Below are 25,357 nucleotides of genomic sequence, written 5' to 3'. Positions count from 1 at the left end.
GTCAAATAGACCAATTTCAAAGGCTGTCTGTCTGTGTGTTGTCACTACCTCTGTCTCTCTCTTTCCATTGCTCTCTCTCACTGACTGGGTAACCATTTATCTCCTCTACACCAAGGCACCTGTTTCTATCCCTCTGTCACACTAACCTCTCATCACCTGGCACAGGGCCACCTCCTCCAATTCCCCCACCACCCAAAGGTTCTTTGTTTTGTGGGTTCAGGGATTTCTTTCTAAACATAAAACCAATGGATCCTTAAATATATACATAAGCGTGTGTGTGTGTGTATAAAGTAATTGATAGGGAAGACATCCGAGAAATTCCTTACATAGACCCTACACCAAAAGTGTAGTACAACGGATGACACCTGGTAGTCATAAGTGCTCTCAAGGCACACTACTAGGGACATACACAAAACAAGGTTTCGACACTACATTTTAAAGTCTACTATCTAAACTTTAATTTTAAACATTATCCATCCACCCATATATATATATATATATATATATATATATATATATCATCATTGTTTAACGTCCGCTTTCCATGCTAGCATGGGTTGGACGATTTGACTGAGGACTGGTGAACCAGGCTCCAGTCTGATCTGGCAGAGTTTCTACAGCTGGATGCCTTTATATATATATACACACACATATATATAGATGTGTGTATTTTCCCTTGTTATTTAACACAGAAAAAATAGATAAATAGTTACCAGGGTAGCAAAAAATCACAAGTAAAAAGGTTGTAACTCCTTGTTTTTAAAGGTAGAAACTTCGGGTTTACGTGAAATATTTCGTATAATATATATAAATAAATATTAACTCCATTCATTCATTCATATATATATATATATATATATAATATATATATATATATATATATATATATATATATATATATATATATATATACACGTAAAATATATAGGGTGGCAAATATTTTTAGAAATTCCACCATCAGTGACCTAGCATGTATAAATAGTCAATAGACAACATATTCTCAATATAAAATAGTGTACAATAGCGGTGTAAAATAGTGGTTTTGGTCATTTTGACTGCTTCTTCTAGCGTGTAAAAATTACCAGTTAAAGGTAATTTTTTCATGTTTATATGTACACTATTTTATATTGAGTGTGTATATATATATATGAGCAGAATATAGGCTAGTTGAAATATGTCTGTCACATATTTCAAATGCTAAATGCAAATCCACTGCAGTTAACGTGGAGAAAACATCTCTCTTATGGTAAAAAGGTGTGAAAACACCCGGTTCATTCAGTGTCATCATCTATTAGGAATCTCAGAGATGACATTTTGTTGCAGGTAACTGCAGTGTACTTGCCTTTTAGCAGTTTAAATGTCACAAACATATTTCAACTAACCTAAATGCTACTTCGTTGTTTTTACATATATATATATATATAATATAAAAAATATATAACTATTATGGAAATTGTAGTTGTGATACCTGTGCCGGTTGCACGTAAAAAGCACCAACTGATCGTGGCTGTTGCCAGCCTCGCCTGGCACATAAAAAGCACCCACTACACTCGCAGAGTGGTTGGCATTAGGAAGGGCATCCAGCTGTAGAAACACTGCCAGATCAGACTGGAGCTTGGTGCAGCCTCCTGACTTTCCAGATCCCCGGTCGAACCATCCAACCCATGCTAGCACGGAAAACAGACATTAAACAATTATGATGATGATATAAATATATGCATATATACATACATATATGTACATAACTACATATATATGTATATATACATGCATATATGGGTACAGGACATCAAAAAAACGTTGAACATAATGAGAAATGCAAACATAAAAACAAAAACATAGAAAACAAACTTTTTTCGACCAATGAAAAAAAACAAACAGAGTACAAGACATACAACACAAGGAATATTCCCCTTCTTCAGTTGTCCCTGTTTCATCTACTCTGAGTTCCGAAGGTAAGGACAAGACGCGACTCCGTTGAAACAGTCCTTCCCACAAAGCAAATTAAATAAAATTTGGGATTTTTTGTGAAGGATGAAAGTGGTAACAAGAACAGTACTGTGAGAACAAAAGAGTAAAAATAAATGGTGAAGGTTGTTAAGCCAAGATGATAGAAAAATTATTATGAATTCTAGGAAGACAAACTTATGAGAGGAGACAGGTATAAGCATGTGTTGTCATTAGGAAGGAAATGGGCAGAAAGATTCCCTTTCATCACGTGTCAGCAACGAGAGTCAAGGAGGAAGAGTGAGAGAGGGGGTAACAGTGAAGAGGAGAAGAGAAGAATAATAGGGGGATCTTTTCGGTTTGAACGGCAGTTTTTTCTAGCGGTGTCATATGAAATTGTCACCCATAATTATGACCCTAGAATCGATCTATTGAATTTGACTATCTTTTAGGGTTAGGGTTAGTTAGGGTTAGGGGTGGGGGAAGGGTATCTTTTTTTCTTCACAAATGTAAATAAACCCAATCTGTTTCTTAAACGAGGGACATTTTCATATGGCACAGAATGCTTTTTAACTCAATAGATGTCACTGATTGGTTGAAATTGCAGAAATTGAAGAAAACAACAAATTTCTTACAAACTATAGAATTTTCTCAATAAAGCCAAGAGAAAAAGATGTTTTATAAACACATTCTACCAGTATACGAAGTTTAAAACTTTTTAGTTACCTAGAAATTATGTTAAAAACTGCCGTTCAAACTGAAAAGATCTGAGTAGGGAAGGGTGGGAGAGAAAACCAGAAAGGATGAAGATATGAGACACACGTATATCCAATATGTACTTTGGCACTGGTAATAATAGAAATACCTTTTCACTTCTTTTGCTTGTGTCTGTGGATCCTGTCTCTCTATAGTCAGCGTAGCATGTGTAGGGTTAAGGGGCATCGGACTATCACCTGGGTTTATTTGCATTAATATCTGATGTTCAGAGATTGTGTTGTGGATGTACCTGTGGAAGAACAAGAAAAAATATATAAATAGCAGCAGCACACACAAAGAAAGAACTCTTCTACAGTGTCCCATGTTAGAAATAGCAGCTAAATCTCTCTTAAATCACACAATTGTTTTTTAAACTAGTAAAGAAAATGTTATATAATGTAATCCAAGCTATGTTATACCTGAAAATGAAATTAAAAAACTAAGATTGGATGGTCACAGCTGGAACATTCTTTAACCCTTTTGTTACCAACCCAGCTGAAACGGGCTCTGAGTACAAATGTCCTGTTTTTATAAGTTTTGAATTAAAATCTTCCACCAAACCTTAGTCACAATTTGTGTTCCTAACACTAACTTAATGATTAAGTTATTTTACTAAATTCTTTGTTATATTTAAAATGGAAAGAAACACAGAGCATCTCAAAATAAATACAGTAACGAAAAGGTAACCTAAGGCTACGAGATCAGGGCTGACCAAAAAACAACATTGTATTAAAGATTTTATTATTCTAAGGCAGTGAGCTGGCAGAATTGTTAGCATGCTGGATAAAGTGCTTTGCAACATTTCGTCTGTCTATGTTTTGAGTTCAAATTCCACTGGGATTGATAAAACAAGTACCAGTTGAGTACTGGGGTCGATGTAATCAACTTAACCCACAAAATTTCAAGCCTTGCATCTATAGAAGAAAGGATAGAATAAATACTAGACTTTTAAAAATGTACTGGGATCAAATCATTTGACTAAAAATTCAAGGCAGTGCCCCAGCATGGCTGTAGTCTAATGATTGAAAACAAAAGATTACTCAGTAAAATGACTCATTAAGTTGGTGGTTGGAACATAGCATGAAATTTAAACTAGCTGTATCCAGCCTAAATACTGTTTTATGGTTGCACTGACCAGATTCAATCTCTAAGCAATCACAAAGCTACAAAATAACGCATGATTAATTCAAAACAAGGAGAATAACTAAGCATTACATTTGATAGAGCAATCTGGATGCTAAAAGCTCAAACCTGCTCCTTCGTATAAAATGTGACGCTTGAACCTTCAACCTTTTCGATAGCAACCTGCCTGAAAGTGTCTATGGTTCTGTAACACTAACTTCCTGTTTTAAAGTGATCCAGTTTAAAATTTGCCCTCAAAATTTCAGTTCACCTTTTTGCATTCAAACCAGTCGTGTCTGGGCAAAATATTTAACACTAGCACTATGACCCAGCAACATCGGGTCATAGTGCTAGTGCATGCATATACAGCTGTGTGCATGCGCACATACACGTGAGTACTGTCCAAATCTCCGACCAATCACATACAGCTAGCTGGCATTCAATTGGCGTATCAAGTTTTGGGCATTTTAATTGGGTTTTGGATAGAAAATTCACAAAAAAAGTCACTTCTATTGATTTCTTAATGGCTTTGCGGAGTGACTGGGGAAATGTAAAGATATGCACGACCACCCTTGGACGGTTTTGAATGACCATAGAAAGTGTGAGCCCTCTAACTGAAAAATTGTGGATTTGTATAAAGGACACACACACAGACAGACATTTTGCTGTTTATATATATAGAGATGCTTTATGATCAAACCAGCCAGATCCAGATTCACCCACCTATGCTACAATGTCATTCTAAAACCATAGAATCATAACACTGAAATCTCAAAGCTAAAAAATAACACGATTAATTCAAGACAAAGTGAATAAATAAGCATTACATTTGGCAGAGTGAATGTGCGTAGCTTCGTGGTTCTATGTACATGGCTCATAATCGCAAGGTCAGGAGTTCAATTCCCAGTGACATGTGTCCTTGAACTGGACGCCTTTTTCACATTGCTCTAGTTTATTCAACTGGCAAAAATTAGAAGTATCTGTATTTCAAGTGGCCAGCCTCGTGTTACACTGTGTCACGCTGAATTTTCCTGAGAACTACGTTAAGGGTACATGTGTGAGTGAAGTACTCAGCCACTTGCACGTTAATTTCACAAGCAGGCTGTTCTGTTGGTTGGGTCAACTAGAACCCTCATCATCGTAACTAATGGAATACCAGTTATATTTGGCATAGTAATCCAAATGTTAAGGGTCAATGTCTGTGCCAAACACCAGCTTAATTACAACAAAATTGTTTTGCTAAACCCTTCATTATTTTCAAAATCAAAACAGTGTATTTCAACAAAAATATGGTAACAAAAGCGTTGATGCTTTTGATTCCAATCTCTCTAAAACCATCTTTGGTTCTTTGATAGAAACTTCCTGCTTTAAAATGATCTAAAAACCTTCCACCAAAATTCCATGCTAATATATATATTCCTATCAACAATTTAATAATAACAGTTATTTTACCAAATTTTTTATTATTCATAATGAACTGAAACAAAAGCAGTGGATTTCAATGGAAATATGGTAACAAAAGGCCTAAATGCTGACATTTCATTGTGTAATCCTTAGAAAAGATCTCACAGTATCATCAGTAATCATTTTGATACATCAACACAGACACACACACACGATGGATTTTGGGCTTGACTGAACAAGAAATATTAGTTCTTTGCTCAAGAGAACAAAATGCCATGTGGTATTTGTATTGGCAGCAAGCTGGCAGAATCGTTAGAACGTCGGGCAAAATGCTTAGCGGTATTTCGTCTGCCGTTACGTTCCGAGTTCAAATTCCGCCAAAGTCGAATTTGCCTTTCATCATTTCAGGGTCGATAAATTAAGTACCAGTTATGCACTGGGGTCGATATAATCAACTTGATCCGTTTGTCTGTCCTTGTTTGTCCCCTCTGTGTGAAGCCCCTTGTGGACAGTAAAGAAATAGGTATTTGTATTGGCTCACTGCTCCCTCACTTCAAAATCACAACTCTGTCTTTCATCCTTCAGGGACTTGTCGATAGATTAGCAGAAGCCTTAAAGGGTTAAACAAGATGCCTTGTGGTGATTGCCTCAACCCACTCTAGTAAGAATCCTTGGGTGCATTTTTGGGATTCCACTGTTGTCAACCAGCTTAACATCATCACCTGGTCCTTGGCTACCTTTAACCCTTTTGTCACCAACCCGGCTGAAACTGGCTCTGGCTCCGAGTACAAATGTCTTATTTCCATAAGTTTTGAATTAAAATCTTCCACCAAACCTTAGTCACAATTTATGTTCCTTACACTAGCTCAATGATAACTAAGTTGTTTTACTAAATGCTTTGTTATATTTAAAATTAATTGAAAGGAACACAGAGCATCCCAACAGAAATATGGTAACAAAAGGGTTAAAATATATAATAGAGAAACAATTCTTAACCCTTTCGTTACCAACCCGGCTAAAACCGCCTCTGGTTCTGTAATACAAATGTTTTGTTTTCAAAAGTCCTGAATTAAAATCTTCCACCAAACCTTAGTCACAATTTATGTTCCTAACACTAGCTTAATGATAACGAAGTTATTTTACTAAATGCTTTGTTATATTTAAAGTAATTGAAAGAAACACAGAGCTTCTCAAAATAAATACAGAACTGAAAGGGTTAATAGAGTCCACTCTGTTGTCCAGCTTGAATAACAATGATAAAAGGAATTCATTTTGGAGGAAGGCATGACAGCCACATCATCATCCAACAGATAATACATTGACTCTTCAGAATGCAGATATCACTCTGTGAAATGTAATGCTGCTTCACATTATCTTGCAGCTTCTCGACTTTGATGATGTGTTAGTCTATCTTTAGAATGACATTGTAGAGTAGGTGTGAGAGACCAGATCTGGCCAGTTTGAACATAAAACAGAATATTTGGGTCAAATATGTCCAGTTTATAACCCTTTTGTTGCCATATTTCTGTTAAGTTGCTGTCAATATAACAAAGAATTTAGTAAAATAACTTAGCTATCATTAAGCTAGTGTTAGGAACATAAATTGTGACTAAGGTTTGGTGGAAGATTTTAATTCATAACTTATGAAAACAAGACATTTGTACTACAGAACCAGAAGCTGTTTCAGCTGGGTTGGTATCAAAAGGGTTAAGAATTGTTTCTCTATTATATATTTTAACCCTTTTGTTACCATATTTCTATTGAGATGTTCTGTGTTTCTTTCAATTATTCTAAATATAACAAAAAATTTAGTAAAATAACTTAGTTATCATTAAGCTAGTGTTAGCAACATAAATTGTGACTAAGGTTTGGTGGAAGATTTTAATTCAGAACTTTGCCAGAATCACACCCTACACTAACACACACACACATGATTAAGTTATTTTTATGTGGTTTCATAATCACTATTGAAACTAAAGTAAATTGTGAAAACGTAGTAGCAAACATAAACTGGAATAGGTCATAACGTAAAACAGGATATGGGTCAGCTGATTTCGACATGGCATTGAAATGAAAGTTATTTTTATGATGATTCATCTAAATACTTCAATTTGTTCGGGTCATCATAGGTTTACAAGTTCATGTTTAAGGTTTCATTGATTACACTATGCAAGAAATCTTAGGCTTTTGTTTGTCTTTGGTCATTAAGTGTTACTTCCTAATTGCTTTGGTCCAGAAAGCAAAGAATATTATTAGTCCTGTCAAACTTTGGTTCTGTGGCCAGAAAAACATTGATGTTTTAAAAATAATATTTATATATGAAATTGTAATCTGAATGTTTTCAAAGTAATAATACTATTTAATGTATGTATATATATATATATACAAATTGAGATAGGGGTTGTAAATGCAACCCTCCATGGGATAACATATATCCAATAAACTGCTAGTGAAGTACCCAACAAAGTTAATACATAAATGTTAAGGATTGCGATGCAATCAATTCATTTACTGTATTATATGGGCAAAGGTAAAATGATTTACCACAAATTACTAATACAAGATAAGAAAATGGAGAAATACATCTAAATCAAATATCAATTACCAGATAATACTCAATCACATACTTTATTAAACCACCACATAAGAGAGTGTAGGGTTAAACATAAAAAAGCAGAACAAATCAGTGTACATAAAGGAATGTACATAAAAAAGTGTACATAAAAGTAATTTTGTATAATAAGTAGAATATATATAAAAAAGAAAATATTCTCTTTTTTATATATATTCTACTTATTATACAACATTACTCTTTTATGTACACTTTTTTATGTACATTCCTTTATATACACTGATTTGTTCTGCTTTTTTATGTTTAACCCTACACTCTCTTATGTGGTGGTTTAATAAAGTATGTGATTGAGTATTATCTGGTAATTGATATTTGATTTAGATGTATTTCTCCATTTTCTTATCTTGTATATATATATATATATATATATATCATGAGATCACCGTGACTGACCAGGCTATCAGATGTTGCTACACATCGCTGGTCACAATGCATTCGCATTGTTTTAGCCTTCAAATGACGCCACCCCACTGGCTAAGCAAGCAGGCCAACAGAAGAAAGAGTGAGAGAAAGTTGTGGTGAAAGAGTACAGCAGGGATTGCCCCCCCTACCCCCACCCTGCCGGAGCCTCATGGAGCTTTGGGTGTTTTCGCTCAATAAACATTCACAACGCCCGGTCTGGGAATCGAAACTGCGATCCTACGACTGAGTCCACTGCCCTAACCACTGGGCCATTGTGCCTCCATATATATATATATATTATAATAGTAGGGAATATAATTCTAAAACTTATAGGGAAAAATTCAATTGAACAATTTTAAATCAAATTTCACAATATATAATATATGTCTATAATTTAGAGAAAAACGTCTATTAAACAATTCAATAGCGAAAGATGTTATAGCCACAAAACGCGCATAGTCTTTTCACTACTATTTACTATTTATTGATTTTTAGAATAAGGTTTTTATAGTATATGCTTCTATATGGTGTGAATAACATCTTTCATTATTGAATTATATACATTATATATATAAAGCTGAAGTTGTCTGTGTATGGCAGGTTTGGTAGCCTTCAACTAACATTATCTCCTCTGAGACCCTGCAGCGCAAGTTGACCAAAATCGAGAGTATGATAGAAGGCTTGCTCTTCCTTCCGTAGAAGAAAAAATTCAAATCAGACCATGTTAAGACCAAAAATTATTTACATCAAAAAGGAGCTTTTTCTTCCTATGAAAATCCCTATTTTTTACAATTTTTTGACTGCTATTGTGTCGGTGGCACATAAAAAGCACCCACTACACTCACGGAGTGGTTGGCGTTAGGAAGGGCATCCAGCTGTAGAAACACTGCCAGATCTGACTGGCCTTGTGCAGCCTTCGGGCTTCCCAGACCCCAGTTAAACCGTCCAACCCATGCTAGCATGGAAAACGGACGTTAAACGATGATGATGATGTGCCGCTATTTTTTGGTGTATTTCAACCAGAAAAATGTTCACTCAAAGAGAATAAGCTACATAATGCAAAATTTTTACTTTTCAAAAATTCCAATTCTAAAGGGTTGAAACAAACCAGAGCAACACCAGACGATACTGCTAGTGTGTGTGTGTGTATATATATATATATATATTATATATATATATATATGTATATATATATATATATCAACACAGGGAGTTGAACAGCGTTTGGACAACAAAGCAGCATATAAATGTATCTCTATATTTATTTCTAGAACATTCTGGCAACACTGAATGCACTATAAAAGGATTCATGAGACTTTTGTTCAGTCTATTTCCAGTTATCAAAGTGGACACACAGCATTATTGAGAGCTGCATTCATCACAAATGGCATCAAGAAGTTGTAAACATCCGACAGATGGATTTTGTTACATCTGCAGTGAATTTATCAAGAGAAGAATAAAAAAGTACTCTGTAACAACGACTATTAAAATGTGTGGGGCCTACAAGGCATATTCCAGCATGCCTGTCAGGGAACAGGATAAACCCTGGGGATCTCATTTCACCTGCAAACTCTGCAATAGAACTCTAGAAGATATGATGGAAAATTTGGCTTATTTGGATAGTGGAATTTTTAAGAGTAAAAATTTTGAATTTTTTTTCCAATTTTTTTTCCCTTTTTTTTTAAACCAGTTTTATAGAAAATATGTACACTGTATTTAATGAAAATACAATATACAAAATCAAGTACAGTACAATGACTAAATGTAAATACATCTGTAATTGTAAATATTTCTTTATGTGTGAAAGATGATGAATGATTGGGAAAGCAAGTGTAATATATTTGTATTTTTATACTCATATTTTTGTTTTGGTCTTTTGCAGGCTGGTACAATGATCCGATGAAGACACTTTTGCCTCAGACAGCTTAGGAAAAAGTCTAAGACATCTGAAGGCTGCAAACTCCTGATCTAGAGTCGAAACATACTGATCCAATTTTATGTGCAGTGGAGGAAACAATACTTTCAGGGGGTCCAATAGGCCTAGTGCCTTAGCAAGGATCATTAGCATGCTAAGTAGTATTTCATCCTTTTGGGGTCGATAAAGTACCAGGTGAAAGACTGGAGTCAAGTTTTAAGCCTTCTGCCTTTAGTAGAAAGGATTATTATTATTATACACTCTTTTACTCGTTTCAGCCATGTGACTGTGGTCATGCTGGAGCACCGCTTTTAGTCAAGCAAATCGACCCCAGGATATTCTTTGTAAGCCTAGTACTTATTCTACATCCCCACTAAGTTACGGGGATGTAAACACACCAGCATCAGTTGTCAAGCGATGTTGGGGGAACAAACACAGACACACAAACATATACAGACACTTACATATATATATATATATATACACATATATATACAATGAGCTTCTTTCAGTTTCCATCTACCAGATCCACTCACAAGGCTTTGGTCACCCGAGGCTATAATAGAAAACACTTGTCCAAGGTGCCATGCAGTGGGACTGAACCCGGAACCATGTGATTGGTAAGCAAGCTTATTTTTAACCCTTCAGCATTCAAATTACTCCATCAAATGTAAAGATTGTTTATTCATATTGTTTTCAATTAACCATACATTATCTCAGAGCTCTGAGATTTCGATGATATTACTGTCTACCTTTCGAATGACATTGTAGGGTAGGTGTGAGAAGTTAGACCAGGCCTGTTTGAACTTAAGACAGGATGCAGACTAAATGCCAAAGAGTTAAGGCGAGAAGCTGGCAGAATTGTTAGCTTCCTGCACAAAATACTCAGCAGTGTTTCTTCTCACTCCTCATACTGAGTTCAAATCCCGGTAAACCTGATTTTACCTTTCATCCATTCTGGGTCATTAAAATAATTAACAGTGGAGTACTGTTGGTCAAGGTAATCAATTAAACCTCTTCCCCCCAAATTCCAGGTTTCGTGGCTACATTGTAAAAAAGGATTATTTCTAATTAGGTCAATTCGTTATTTATTTCACAATGTCCTATTTTTTTTTTAAATATCCATTTTAAGTTAAGCCTATAATTTACATAATTAGATTGTTTTTCACAATCTGGTGTCTTTTTAAATACATTTTTTATTATTTCATTTGCTTCTGAGTTTTTTTGTTTTTTTTTAATTAAAACCAAAAATAAATAAATAAAAACAAAATTACATTATGTTCTGTCACAAAACAAAGCAAAAAATATGCAGAGCCTAATGACACGAAGGCCATAGAACAAAGTAGACTATTATTAGCCACAGGACATTTAATTGGGATTCCGGTTTATTCTCTTTTGCCTCGGCTAACCCACCACAATATTCTATTATCATAGGTACAGATATGGCTACGAGTGTTTGTGGTTGAGATGCTTGCCTCCCAACTGAGTGGCCTCAGGTTAAGTCTACTGAAGCTCCAAGCTGACCAAAGACTTGCAAGAGGAAACTGAAAGAAGCCCATTGTGTGTGTGTGTGTGTTCATTCATGAGTGAGTATGTTTGTGTGTGTGTGTATATATATATATATATATATATATATATATATATATATATATATATACCGGAGTAAACACATAAATGTGAAAAAGGTGGAAAAAAAGAGTACTCAAATACCAGGGGTAGAGTAATATGCTTTATTTAAAAGCAGCAGAAATTCAACAAAACCTGTTACTTGGAGTTTCACGTTCCCGTTCGTTGAACAGTTTCGTTAAAATTTTAACAAAACTGTCCAACGAACGGAAACTCCAAGTAACAGGTTTTGTTGAATTTCTGCTGCTTTTAAATAATGTATGTATATATATATAGATATATATATATAGTACAAAGTAAGATAGGGGTTATGAGGGTAACCCACTATGGGATATCAGTTATCCAATATACTGCTGTTGTTTTGTTTGATTTTCATGTTCCTATTTATATAATTAATAAATAATATGAAATTGTAATATCTGTAACTTGATGATCGAAATGAATTTGTTCCTCCATTTTCTTATTTGTATTATATATATATATATATATATATATATATATATATATATATATATATATATATAATATATATTTTTTTTTTCCTGTGTATCTTTCTGTCGAAGAGCATAGGCTCGAAACGTAAAAGACTTGTTCTATTTCTATTCCTAAGCACCATACTAATACATTTGTTTGTTTGTACTCCACCTGCCTTCGTCTTTCGTTTATTTTTGTAAACCTTCCCGTTATATATATATATATATATGTATATATATATATATATATATTTGTGTTGCCATCATGGTTGTAAATGAGAACATTGCAACCATACAACTGAAGTTGTTCACTGCCAGTCTGCCATGAAAGGCATGTCTGGCAAGAGGGAAAATATTCCCTTGCTTTGAAGCAGACAAAGGTTGGGGACAGAAAGGGCATCAGCTGTAGATAATCTGCCTTGTCAATGAAAAGTGGACATTAAACTTTTTGGCATTTAAACTCTTTTACTCGTATTTGTTTCAGTCATTTCACTGCGGCCATGCTGGAGCACCACCTTTCGTCGAGCAAATCAACCCCAGGACTTATTCTTTGTAAGCCTAATACTTATTCTATTGGTCTCTTTTGCCAAACTGCCAAGTTACAGGGACGTAAACACACCAGCATTGGTTGCCAAGCGATGTTGGGGGGGTGGACAAACACACACACACACACACACACATACATATATATACGATAGGCTTCTTTCAGTTTCTGTCTACCAAATCCAAATCCACTCACAAGGCTTTGGTCGGCCCAAAGCTATAGTAGAAGACACTTGCCTGTGGTGCCACACAGTGGGACTGAAGCCAGAACCATGTGGTTCATAAGCAAGCTACTCACCACACAGCCACTCCTGAGCCTGGCCATATCTAGCCTAAATATTCTCCCCATTTTATGCCCAAACCAGTCAGATTCAACCTCTCAGACACACCCTACAATGCCCTAAAAATAAGCAATCACATCATGAAAATCTCAAAGCTGCAAGATGATGCACGATTAATTAAAAACAATGTGGATAAATAACGGTTACAATTGACAGAATAATCTGAATGCTAAGGGGTTAAACGATGATGATATCCCATCACAGAACAAATGGAGAGAAATAAAAGGGAAGCAAAAAAAAAAGAAAAAACAGGAAATTTTATCACTTATTAGATTGCAACCATGTTAGGGCATTGCCTTGAAGAAATTTAGTTGAATGAATCAACCCCCTATTTTTTTTTTTTTTCAAAGCCAGGTACTTATTCTATCATTCTCTTTTGCTGAACTGCTAAATCACAGGCACTTAAACACAGCAACACCTGTTGTCAAGCAGTGGGGGTGACAAACACAGACAGAAAGACACACACACATAATGGGCTTCTTTTAGTTTCCGGTCAGTCCAACAATATAGCAGAAGACACTTGCCCAAAGTGCCATACAGTAGGATATATATATATATATATATATATATATATATATATGCACACACACATATATACGACAGGGTAGGCAGCGCTTACCTTTAATAAAACAGATTGGTAGCAACATTTCCCTTTTATGGCAAAATATGAACCTAATTCAATAAAATTTTGAAGCTTACTCTGATTACTATGCATAAAATGCAAAATATTTGATATTTTTTTTTTTTTGTACTTTAGGCAGGCATAATTCGCCCCTGCTTTTCAATCTCAGTATTAAAGCTCTGCATAGTAATGCTGTAGTACATGTGCTGTGTACACTCCTATAACAACATTTTCTTTAAGTGCTATAAAGGCAGAAATAAATCTACCTTCAACTCAATCACGCATGTTTTTCGCTTATTTTTTGTGTGTTTTAGTACATAAAGGTCAGCAGCTGCCTACCCCAAGTAATTACTGATGGCACGTGCCTGATATATATATATAAGGCCCAACCCATGCAAGTATGGAAAATTGGGTGTTGATGATGATATATATATATATATATATATATACACTTATAAAAATTTCACACAGTCATTGTTGAGAGAATAATAACCTGGTGTAGAACACGATATATGTAGGTTTCAAAATGAAATGTTAGCTGAGTGTAGAGCACCTAATAAGAAAGAGCTCACAAAGGAATAAATAATTATAGCATGAACTTCATTAGCTTACAGCTCTTTCTGCTATAAAATGCAGTGGACTCATAGCTGAGTAACACCTTATAGCTCTGTCGTAGCCTCAAATACTGTGCACAGTCTATGATAAAGCTGTAAGGTGTTATTCAAGCCCTCAACTATGAGTCCAGTGCTTCTTATACCAGAAACAGCTGTAAGGTAATGGAGTTCATAATGTAATCATTTATTCCTTTGTCTTATTTTCTTATCGCTGCTCAGTATTTGACTAATGCATTGTTCAGAAGCATACATATATGTTGAGTTCGACACAAGGTTATTAGTCTCATAATATCTAAGTGCAATAAACACAAATACACACAAACACATTTACAAGGAGTATACAAAATAGAGGGAACTAAAAAGAGAAAAGTTTAACTTGACAGCTGTTTCAAGGAGCTTGGAATTATGTAACATTCATAATGAAGATGAAATGTGCAAAATGTCTTGGATATGCAACTAATAAATAGTCACATATAGATATTACAAATTTTTTCTTTTGAGACCCCCTTCAGTCATGACTAATCATGGGATTGGACCTAGAAAGTTACCCTCCGAGGCACAAGTCCGGGCAAGGTTGTTTATGGAAGACCAGCAGTCACCCATGCATACTGGCCTCCCCTCTCCACGCCAGTGTTATCCAAGGGAAAGGCAAAGGCTGATACAGCTTGGCACCTGTGATGTCGCAACTCATTTTTACAGCTGAGTGAACTGGAGCAACATGAAATGAAGTGTCTTGCTCGAGAACACAACACGCAGCCCAATCTGAGATTCAAACTCACAAACTCACGATCGTAAGCTCAATGTGCTAACCACTGAGCCATGTGCCTTCACTATTACAAATTACTATGTATTTATCTGCATCACTATATCCAACTATATATATTTTTCCTAACAGAAAAGTATGCTATTAAAATGAATTACCGTTTACATAACTTTTTTTAAATCACTGTGGATAAATGCCAGTAATGACCTTCTCAGGTTCTCCAATATTTTAATTTTTAAACAGAAACAATTGGGGCAAGGAGGAGGTTGCAAAAAATCCATCATTTTTCAAATTTTCCTTTTTATAGCATATAAATGTATTTATGGAGAGGAAGATATTGAAAAACATCAATACATGCAAGAGTGATAAAGAAATGAGGAGGATTGTCTTGGGATGTGCATGGAAAACAGATGTTAAATTATTTATACATATATATATATATATATATATATAAATATGTATGTATGTAGGATTCATTTGAATCAAAGTAATTTAATAATCAGGACACAAAGTCAGAGCTGAGATTAGCATATCTGTGTGAACAATATAAACAGACACTCACATACATCAATGAATATATGGACATGGTTTAACACATATGCATGTCTATATATATATATATATATATATATAAAGTGCATATGGTGAAGGTCAGAGCACAATGTCGCTCCCTCATGTGAAGCAGACCTGTTTGTTTTTCAAATAATACTTTTCTCAAATACAAAAATATCTTCATACTTTGACCATGAGAAAGTATCAAAAGAAGAAAAAAAAATCAAATGTGAACGTCAAAGATTTAAAACTGCTATTATGTGTACATGAGAATATATATATGTATATCATCATCATCATCCTCCTTTAACGTCCGTTTTCCATGCTGGCATGGGTTGGACAGTTTGACTGGGGACCTGTGAGCCAGATGGCTGCACCAGGCTCCAATCTCATCTGGCAGAGTTTCTACAGCTGGATGTGCTTCCTAACGCCAACCACTCTGAGAGTGTAATGGGTGCTTTTACATGTCACCGGCACTAGGACCAGTCAGGCAGCACTGGCAATGGCTACGCTCCAATGGTGTTTTTTACGTGTCACCTGCACACAAGCCAGTCCAGCGGCACTGGCAACGCCCTCGCTCGAATGTTTTTTTTTACGTACCACCGGCACAAGTGCCAGTAAGGTGACACTAGTAACGATCACACTTGGATGGTGCTCTTAGTGCTCCACTAGCATGGATGCCAGTCATGCGGTGCTGTCATCAAACTTGATTTCGATTTCACTTGCCTCAGCAGGTCATCATATGTGTGTGTGTGTGTGTGTGTGTGTGTGTGTGTGTGTGTGTGTGTGTGTGTGTGTGTGTGTGTATATATATATATATATATATATATATATAAGAATTTTTTGTGTAATGAGATAAAAAAAAAACCAAGGCTGTATAGATATTAGAGCATTTATAGATAGAAGGTTTAACAGCTGTTTCTAAAATATTAATTAATAATAATATCCCTTCATCGGAAACGGTGTGAGAGGAAAATTAAGTCATAGTTAGTTTCGATGTGATATAAATAGAGAGTGAGGTGGAGGAAAGAAAATAGATGTAAGATATGTATGGGTATTGAGTTCATAAATCCGTTTTATATATATATATTATATAAACTGAGTCCATGCTGGGGCACCATCTTGAAGGTTTTCAGTTGACCAAATTGGTCACACTACTCAAAGTTTGGTACTTATTCTACTGGTCTCTTCTTTTGCTGAACTGCAAAGTGATGAGAATGTAAACAAACCAACATCAACTATCAAGTGATGAGACAAAATACATTGCGTGGGTGAGTATACGATGGGCTGCCACATAGTATCCGTCTACTAGATTCACTCACAAGGCAATGATGACCTGGGGTTATAGTAGAAGACACATGAGGTGGTTCACAATGAGATTGAACTTGAAACTACATGGTTGCAAAATGAGCAGTTTAACCACATAGCCATGCCTATATATCTATCTATATATATATATGTAGCCTTCAACTAACACTATCTCCTCCGAGACCCTGTGGCACAAGTTGACCAAAATTGAGAGTATGATAGAAGAAGGCTTGCTCTTCCTTCCGTAGAAGAAAAAATTCAAATCGGACCATGTTAACACCAAAAATTATTTACATCAAAAAGGTGCTTTTTTTCTATGAAAATCCCTATTTTTTACGATTTTTGACTGCTGTGTCGCCATTTTTCGGTGTATTTCAACCAGAAAAAGGTTCACTTAAAGAGAATAACAAGCTACATAATGCAAAATTTTTACTTTTCAAAAATTCCAATTCTAAAAGGGTCGAAACAAACCCGAACAACGCTGGGCGATACTGCTATTATATATATATATATTATATATATATATATATACACACAAAATAAGAAAATGGAGAAATATATCTAAATCATTCATCAACTATCAGATAATACCGAATCATATACTTTATTAAAACACTACACAAGAGCATTAAGATTAGACATTAATACAGTACAATAATTACAATCAATATAATGAGATATAACTAAATAAATATAACAAGATATAAAAATACATATACATTATAACTGACAGCTGTTTCGGCCATGCAGATAGGTATGTCTCATTTAACCTATATTAGCCATATATTGCAGGTATAAATGAGACATTAACAAAAATATCTTACGGCTTCTTCGGAGATTCTAATGTAAGTATGAGTACATACCCAAAAATCATTTACATATAAATATGAGTGCATATATACTCATATCCTTATATATATATACATATACATAATAATATAAATAATATATATCAATAAACATAATAATGTTCTATATTGAATGTTACAGTTCCTCAACTAATATTAAGAAATTACAACAGATATATTCATACTTAATGCAGGCATATATAGTAAATAGTTCATTATATTAATTTGTGTTACTTTACAAAAAGTCAAAAATGCTAATACCAATACCGTTATCAATAACAATAATGTTATCAATATCAATATTCTTACTACTAACAACATCATTACTAATAAAACAATACATATATCTCACAATTAACAACATAGTAGCAACACTGAAGACCAATAAATACCACCATAGTATTATTCAAGGCAAATAGATATCTGCATATATATATGTAATCAGTCAAATTCTTCTGTTTGCATGGTATTAATTTCCACAGATACATTCGATTGGCCTATACTTTTAAATTTGAATTACAATAGATATTTTACGGTTAGTTAGCTAGGAAACATACACACGCGCACGCACATCCACAAACGTACGCACATAGTCACATGTTTACACACACACACATACACAACCAAATCATAAATAACAAATAACATAAGAGGTACTATCCCACCTATACACACACATAAATGCTTACAAACAGATCCACTCACATATGTCCATAAATCCGTATATATATATATATAATCGATAATAATAAAGAGTAAAATTAATAATGAGTAATTTTACCAAGTAGTTTGGTATGTTAAAAGAACCATTATTGGTAAAGTTATACAAAAATTCTATAGTACTTTGAATGTATGCTATTTTGATGGCACTTGGTCGATTACGTATGTTAATTATCAGTGCTCTCAAGTTTAAAATTTGAAATGTTGTACTGACAAAGGAAATGAGTGATTAGAAATATTTTACATCTTTCTAATCCCAAAACGAGTATACAGTTAATCATAGGCAGGTGGATTCGTTATTTTTTTCTCTTTACCTGCGTGAGTTGTTGAGTATTGCTCTCTGGGAGATATCTTATGGTAATAGAGTAGTATTTTAACTGCTATTTCTAAATTTTGGTATGTGGCGAAGTAAATTTTGCTGAACCCTAATTATGATTATACTCTTTTACTTGTTTGTCATTTGACTGCAGCCATACTGGAGCACTGCCTTTAGTTGAGCAAATCGACCCCAGGACTTATTCTTTGTAAGCCTAGTACTTATTCTATTGGTCTCTTTTACCAAACTGCTAAGTTATGGGGACGTAAATACACCAGCATCGGTTGTCAAGTGATGTTGGGGGCACAAACACAGATACACAAACATACACATATATGATGGGCTTCTTTCAGTTTCCTTCTACCAAATCCACTCACAAGGCTTTGGTTGGCCCAAAGCTATAGTAGAAGACACTTGCCCAAAGCGCCACACAGTGGGACTGAACCCGGAACCATGTGGTTCATAAGCAAGTTACTTACCACACAGACACTCCTATGCTCATAAGTATGGGGAAAGAGGTTGGAGTAGAAAAGGTGCTTGTTGTGGAAGAGTTATATTGCAACTCACATTTTGGAGACAGGGAGATAATGAATTTAGATATAAATAATAATTTATATCTCCAAGTAGATATAAAATATTATTTTATAGTGGAACTTGGAGCAGATAAAACTAGAATAATGTGCAGTGTTGTGGAAAAAAACTAAGAGGGAAAAAAAAAATCAATAGAAAACATTCAAAGGTTGCATGTGGGACAATACATCAGTCAGGTTAATACAAGTAGCATTTGACTTGTTACCACCAGGTCCAGTGTAGGGGTATGCACCAGTGCTGCACGTTGTGGCATTCATCTGTATATTCCTGGGCGACCCATGGAGCAGAGTTTCAGTCAGTCACCATCTCTGCTAGAGCTAGAGACTCCTTATCTGCTTTGAACATGTGGCATGCAGTCAACTAACACAAGCCATCAAACCAACAGGATCCTCAGTGAAGAGAACACGGTAAGCATGGTCTAGCTCAGAAAAACTGAGCAAAGGGGCCAAACAAACAGGTGCTCCTGAATCAGACAAGTAACAGGATGCATCCCAGTCCCTGTGTAGAGTTGTTGGTTGGATATGAAGTCCCACCAATGGCAACCCAGAAGGGCCTGCTGAATTCTGGCTTCCACTCAAGGGGTACTTTTTTTTTTTTTTGCTTTAATTTCAGTAGTCTACATGCTATTATTTATAGCCTTATCTCCTTCGAGTTCCACTCTCTTTACTCTTTTACTTGTTTCAGTCATTTGACTGTGGTCATGCTGGAGCACCGCCTTTAGTCAAGAAAATCGACCCCAGGACTTATTCTTTGTAAGCCTAGTACTTATTCTATCAGTCTCTTTTGCCAAACTGCTAAGTTATGGGGATGTAAACACACCACCATCAGTTGTCAAGCGATGCTGGGGGGTCCGAACACACACATACATACAACGGGCTTCTTTCAGTTTCCCTCTACCAAATCCACTCACAAGGCTTTGGTTGGCTCGAGACTTTAATAGAAGACACTTGCCCAAGGTGCCACGCAGTGGGACTGAACCCAGAACCATGTGGTTGGTAAGCAAGCTACTTACCACACAGCCACTCCAAAGCCACTGTTGAAATTGCTAAATTCTCATTTACTCATTTTAGTCATTAGACTGTGGCACTACCTTGAATTTATTTATTTATTTTTAGTTAAATCAACTGCAGTACTAGCTTTTAAAAGCCCGGTGCTTATTTTATCAGTATCTTTTTGCTGAACTGTCAAGTTGATGTAAACACACCAACACCAGTTGGGAAGTAGTGGTGGGAGACAAACACACGACAGGTTTCTTTTAGTTTCTGTCTACCCAAATCTACTCATAAGGCTTTGGCTGGCCCAAGACTACAGTAGAAGACACTCACCGGAGGTGCCATGCAGTGGGATTGATCCAGGAACCATGCAATTTTGAAGCAAGCTTCTTACCATACAGATGTGTGTGTGTATATATATATTCTTTTACTTTTTTCAATCATCTATGGCCATGCTGGAGCATCACCTTTAGTCAAACAAATTAACCCCAGGACTTACCAGTCTCTTTTGCCGAACCACTAAGTGACTGGGATGTAAAATACACCAATATTGGTTATCAAGCAATGGTGGGGGGGGAGGACAAACACAGACACAAATAACAAACACACACACATGACGGGCTTCTTTCAGTTTCCATCTACCAAATCCACTCACAAGGCTTTGGTCGGCCCAAGGCTACAGTAGAAGACACTTGTCCAAGGTACCACGCAGTGGAACTGAACCCAGAACCATGTAGTTGGGATGTAAGCTTCTTACCTATATATATATATACACACACACACACACAAGTAGTTAGTTTGATAACCAGGATGTCCAGGAAGTCTCCAGGGTAACAAGACAACAGAGTCAGCCAAGGTAACTAGTATGGGATTGAGTACCTAACCGGTTTTGTTCATTACCATGTGTGTGTATGTGTATACACAAACACTTGAGTTTTATTTTCCCTGTTTGCCTCACTAAACCTATAAACAGCGATCCCTCGACTATCGCGGGCATTACATTCCAAAGCCCTCCACGATAGGTGAACATCTGAAGTAAAAACAGTACTGTACTGTATTTTTTATTATTATTTTTACAATTTGTATATATTTATTTTATTATAAATGCAACATAACACCACAGAGAAATCAACGTAAGCTTCAATAATAAACCATATATATTCATTTTTTTCTTGTTTCAGTTATTTGACTGTGGCTATGCTGGAGCACCACCTTAAAAGGGGTTTTAGTAAAATATAAATGAAATGATCCCAGAACTTACTTATTTGTAAGTCTAGTAATTATTCTATCAGTCACTTTTGTCAAATCGCTAAGTTACAGGGATCTAAACACACCAACATTGGTTGTCAGGCGATGGTGGGAGACAAACACAGATACAAAGACACACACATCAATATATATATATATGCGAAGGGTTCCTTACAGTTTCCGTCTACCAAATCCACTCACAAGGCTTTGGTCGACCAAAGGCTATATATTATCATCATGACTGTGTGGTAAGAAGTTTGCTTCTCAACCACATAGTTCTGAGTTCAGTCCCACTGTGTGGCACCTTGAGCAAGTGTCTTCTACTATAACTTCGGGCCGACCAAAGCCTCGTGAGTGGATTTAGTAGACGGAAACTGAAAGAAGCCCGTCGTATATATGTCTGTGTGTGTTTATTTGCCTCTCTGTGTTTGTACCCCCACCATCACTTGACAACCGATGTCGGTGTGTTTACGTCCTCGTAACTTTGCGGGTCAGTAAAAGAGACATATAGAATAAGTACTAGGCTCACAAAGAATAAGTCCTGGGGTCGACTTGGCCGCAGTCAAATGACTGAAACAAGTAAAACAAAAATACAAGATACACACACACATGGTTTTTGTGAATGGACGGGGTGTGACCACCAGTTTGTTTGTATGTAGGCAGGTACGTACATATATGCATGTATATATGTATATGTTTTATTTATTAATTTATTATGCATATATGTAGACGTGTGTGTGTATTTATATATATATATATACACACATACATGTATGTATGTATATAGTGTGTGTGTATAATTAAAAGCTTCCTAGAATCTACTAGAAATTACTATCGCATTCGACTTCAGCGGAATTTGAACTAAGGAAGGCGACCGAGACACCGGACTGCAAAATTGCACTCGCGAAGCCAAAACAATAATAAAAAAACATTTATGCTTTTCAAAAAAACAAATTTCATCCGATGGAGACTGAATGTCCACATCCGTCATAGAAGAAGGAAAAAACAAAAGAAAAAGTGCAAGTTGAGACAAGCACGTTGTTTAATTCAATTCAACCCTTGATCTAGGAAACCTATGATTAAAGACATTTCGCTTACACACACACACACACACACACATATATATATACACATATACACAAAGAGGAAGTATGGTATGTAGGACCTACACTAAACACCAACCCAATCACCTGTCCTTCCTATTTTAAAAAGGTATCGTGAAATTTGACTAAGATATGGCTGTAATTGTCTCTTGCTGGCGTGTTGAAACAAACATGTTGTTACAGACGAGTCCCAGGTCAGCTCTAATTAAGGAGACATATAGTGTAAAGGTATTCTAGCCATGACCACTTCATTTATTTTTGTGACTCACCCCCTTTTTTTTAAGGTGGAAGGGTTGGACGTAATCTGAAAAGGATTTAAGCTGCTACATCTAGTAAACCGAGACAGGGTCATACGTGGTCTCTGTTGTAACAGTCAGGTTTTCTCCAAGGATACTGATAACATAAGTGATAAATTTCCAAGTATGGGAAACGAAACTGAGTCGCAAGAAACCGTATTGCTTTTAGAACGATAAGAGGAAGTCTGAGTAATATGAAAAGGGAAGGGTGTGGGCGTTACGTAGTTCCCGGAATTGGTAGAATGGTAACGAGTTCTTCGACATGAAGCACGTTCTTAGAATTTATAATTATTAGAAGAGAGGATGAGGAGACGACGTGGTGGTCATGCCTTTTCCGAAAATTGGTGGCGAGAGTGAATATATGAAAACAGGATATGAACATTAAAGTCCAATTATCGCTCGAATAAATTGTATGACACGCACACCCTCATTAAAAACCGTATACGTCTATTTATATATACACACACTAGAAGCGAACATTATATATATCAATATACACATGTGTAGCTGTATAAACATACTCACTTTTTTTTAAAAATAAATTACAAAAAATGGTTATAATTCGCTTGAAAACAGGTACAATACAAAGTTGATGATGCCAAGAAAACTTCGAAGTCAGAGTGACTATGTATTTCCCTATCATACACCTATACAAATATACACGTGTAGTTATGCATGTATATATATATATATATATACATACATACACACATGTATACATACTATAGATATACATTCACAGAGATAAACATCTGCAGAGGTACATATATACAGAGAGATAAACACATATATTGTTCTTATCAGCTGAAATATGTTTCTACTACTGTAACACACACACACAGGGTGTATAGATTCGTACACAAATTATGTGAGAGCGTGTGTATATATTTGTGTGTGTATCTTATATGATATTCACACGTCAACACCTATGACAAGTTCATAACAAACAGGTAAACAGGAAAGATATCCTCCACGCCCTACAAACCACATCAGACAATGCTGCCCTCCATAAACTCACACCCACCCTATAACAGACACAATAATAATGACAATAATATATATATATATGTATATAATAATTAATTAGGAAACTAATTAAGGGAATCCCTTACCCGCCGACGGAGGTCTCGAGGTTAGCAGTAAATGTCTGTATAATATTTTCGTCTCCTTTACGAACATCAAACAGATGTGGGGGGAGACGTCGACGTCGTTGTTGTCGTCGGCAGTCATCGCTTTCATCGCCAGTCTGCCTCTCATCGACCTTGTTATCGTCACACCCTGCTCCTGCTTCTCCTCGTTTTCTCTCCTCTCTTTCGTTTCCTTCTTCGTCTTGTTCGCCTTCGACCTTCTCAGTCTTTACCATAGCACCATAGTCTTCCTCGTCCATGTCCGTCTCGATGAAGACGGCTGTCATCGAACTCATATCGTTCTCCTCATCTTCTTCGTCGTAACCGACTGGGTTCACACCGACGTAACTGATGAAAGGTAACCTTTCATCGTCCTCATCATCTCCGTCTTCGTCTTCTCCGTTATGATGGTGGTGGTGATAATGTGACTGCTCTTGTGTTTCGTCGTGGTGGTCCTCCTCGTTTTTCTGATAATATCCTCCCGACACACCACAACCACAGCTACCACCACCACCACATCCAGCACTGTCCGAACTGTTAGTAATGCTGTTATTACTGTTACTGAGAGTATGGTTGCTGTTTGTTGCAGTAATAATTGCAGTGTTCTCTCCATTAGGGTCGGTGCTTGTGCAAGGCCGAGGGCTGTTCGTCTCTTCCATAGTTATAAAGGAAGAAATTTCCATGAAGAAGAAGAAGGAGTAGAGCTGTGACACCCTCTCCTACTTTGTTGTCGCCCTTATGGCCTGAAAATATTGATTACAGGTGAATTAACGAATGCCTTAATGGTCCTTTCCAGTCTTCTCCGAAGACCACTTCTTTCGATACTGTTCCAGGACAGCAACTAAGGCAAGCAAAAGGTGGCCAGCGAACAATACACTACACGATTTACGATTGGTTAAATTCCTGCATATTATCCAATCAGACGAGTTGTTATTTAACACAATCCTTGTTCACATCTCTTACGCTATCTGTCTCTCCCTCTTTTTCTTTCCCTCTCTTTATCATATACGGTGTCTCTTCCCTCTCATTCTTTCTCTCTATCTCTGTACTTTCTGTATCTTTTCCCCCCTTTATATTTTCCTATCTCTCTCTACTT

The 25,357-nt window shown here is 36.0% G+C and overlaps 1 protein-coding gene across 2 annotated transcripts in view; it reads right to left on the bottom strand.

Moving 5' to 3' along the window:
• LOC115225901 (flocculation protein FLO11-like) overlaps positions 1–25,154 on the bottom strand; it is a 57,614-nt gene extending 32,460 nt beyond the window's left edge. The window contains exons 1-2 of one of the 2 annotated variants that reach the window (XM_036514463.1): positions 24,247–25,154; positions 2,813–2,953 (exon numbers count right to left, since the gene is read on the bottom strand). In XM_036514463.1, coding sequence (XP_036370356.1) covers positions 2,813–2,953; positions 24,247–24,944 — 839 coding nt within the window. In that variant the 5' untranslated portion in view covers positions 24,945–25,154. The remainder of the gene's footprint in view (positions 1–2,812; positions 2,954–24,246) is intronic. The other variant, XM_029796903.2, reaches the window with a different exon arrangement.
• Positions 25,155–25,357: the final 203 nt, after the last annotated feature.

The sequence above is a fragment of the Octopus sinensis genome, linkage group LG28 (assembly GCF_006345805.1).
Source record: "Octopus sinensis linkage group LG28, ASM634580v1, whole genome shotgun sequence".
Taxonomy (NCBI): domain Eukaryota; kingdom Metazoa; phylum Mollusca; class Cephalopoda; order Octopoda; family Octopodidae; genus Octopus; species Octopus sinensis.
Note: the sequence above shows the minus strand (reverse complement) of the source record. Positions and strands in the feature narration are given on the sequence as shown.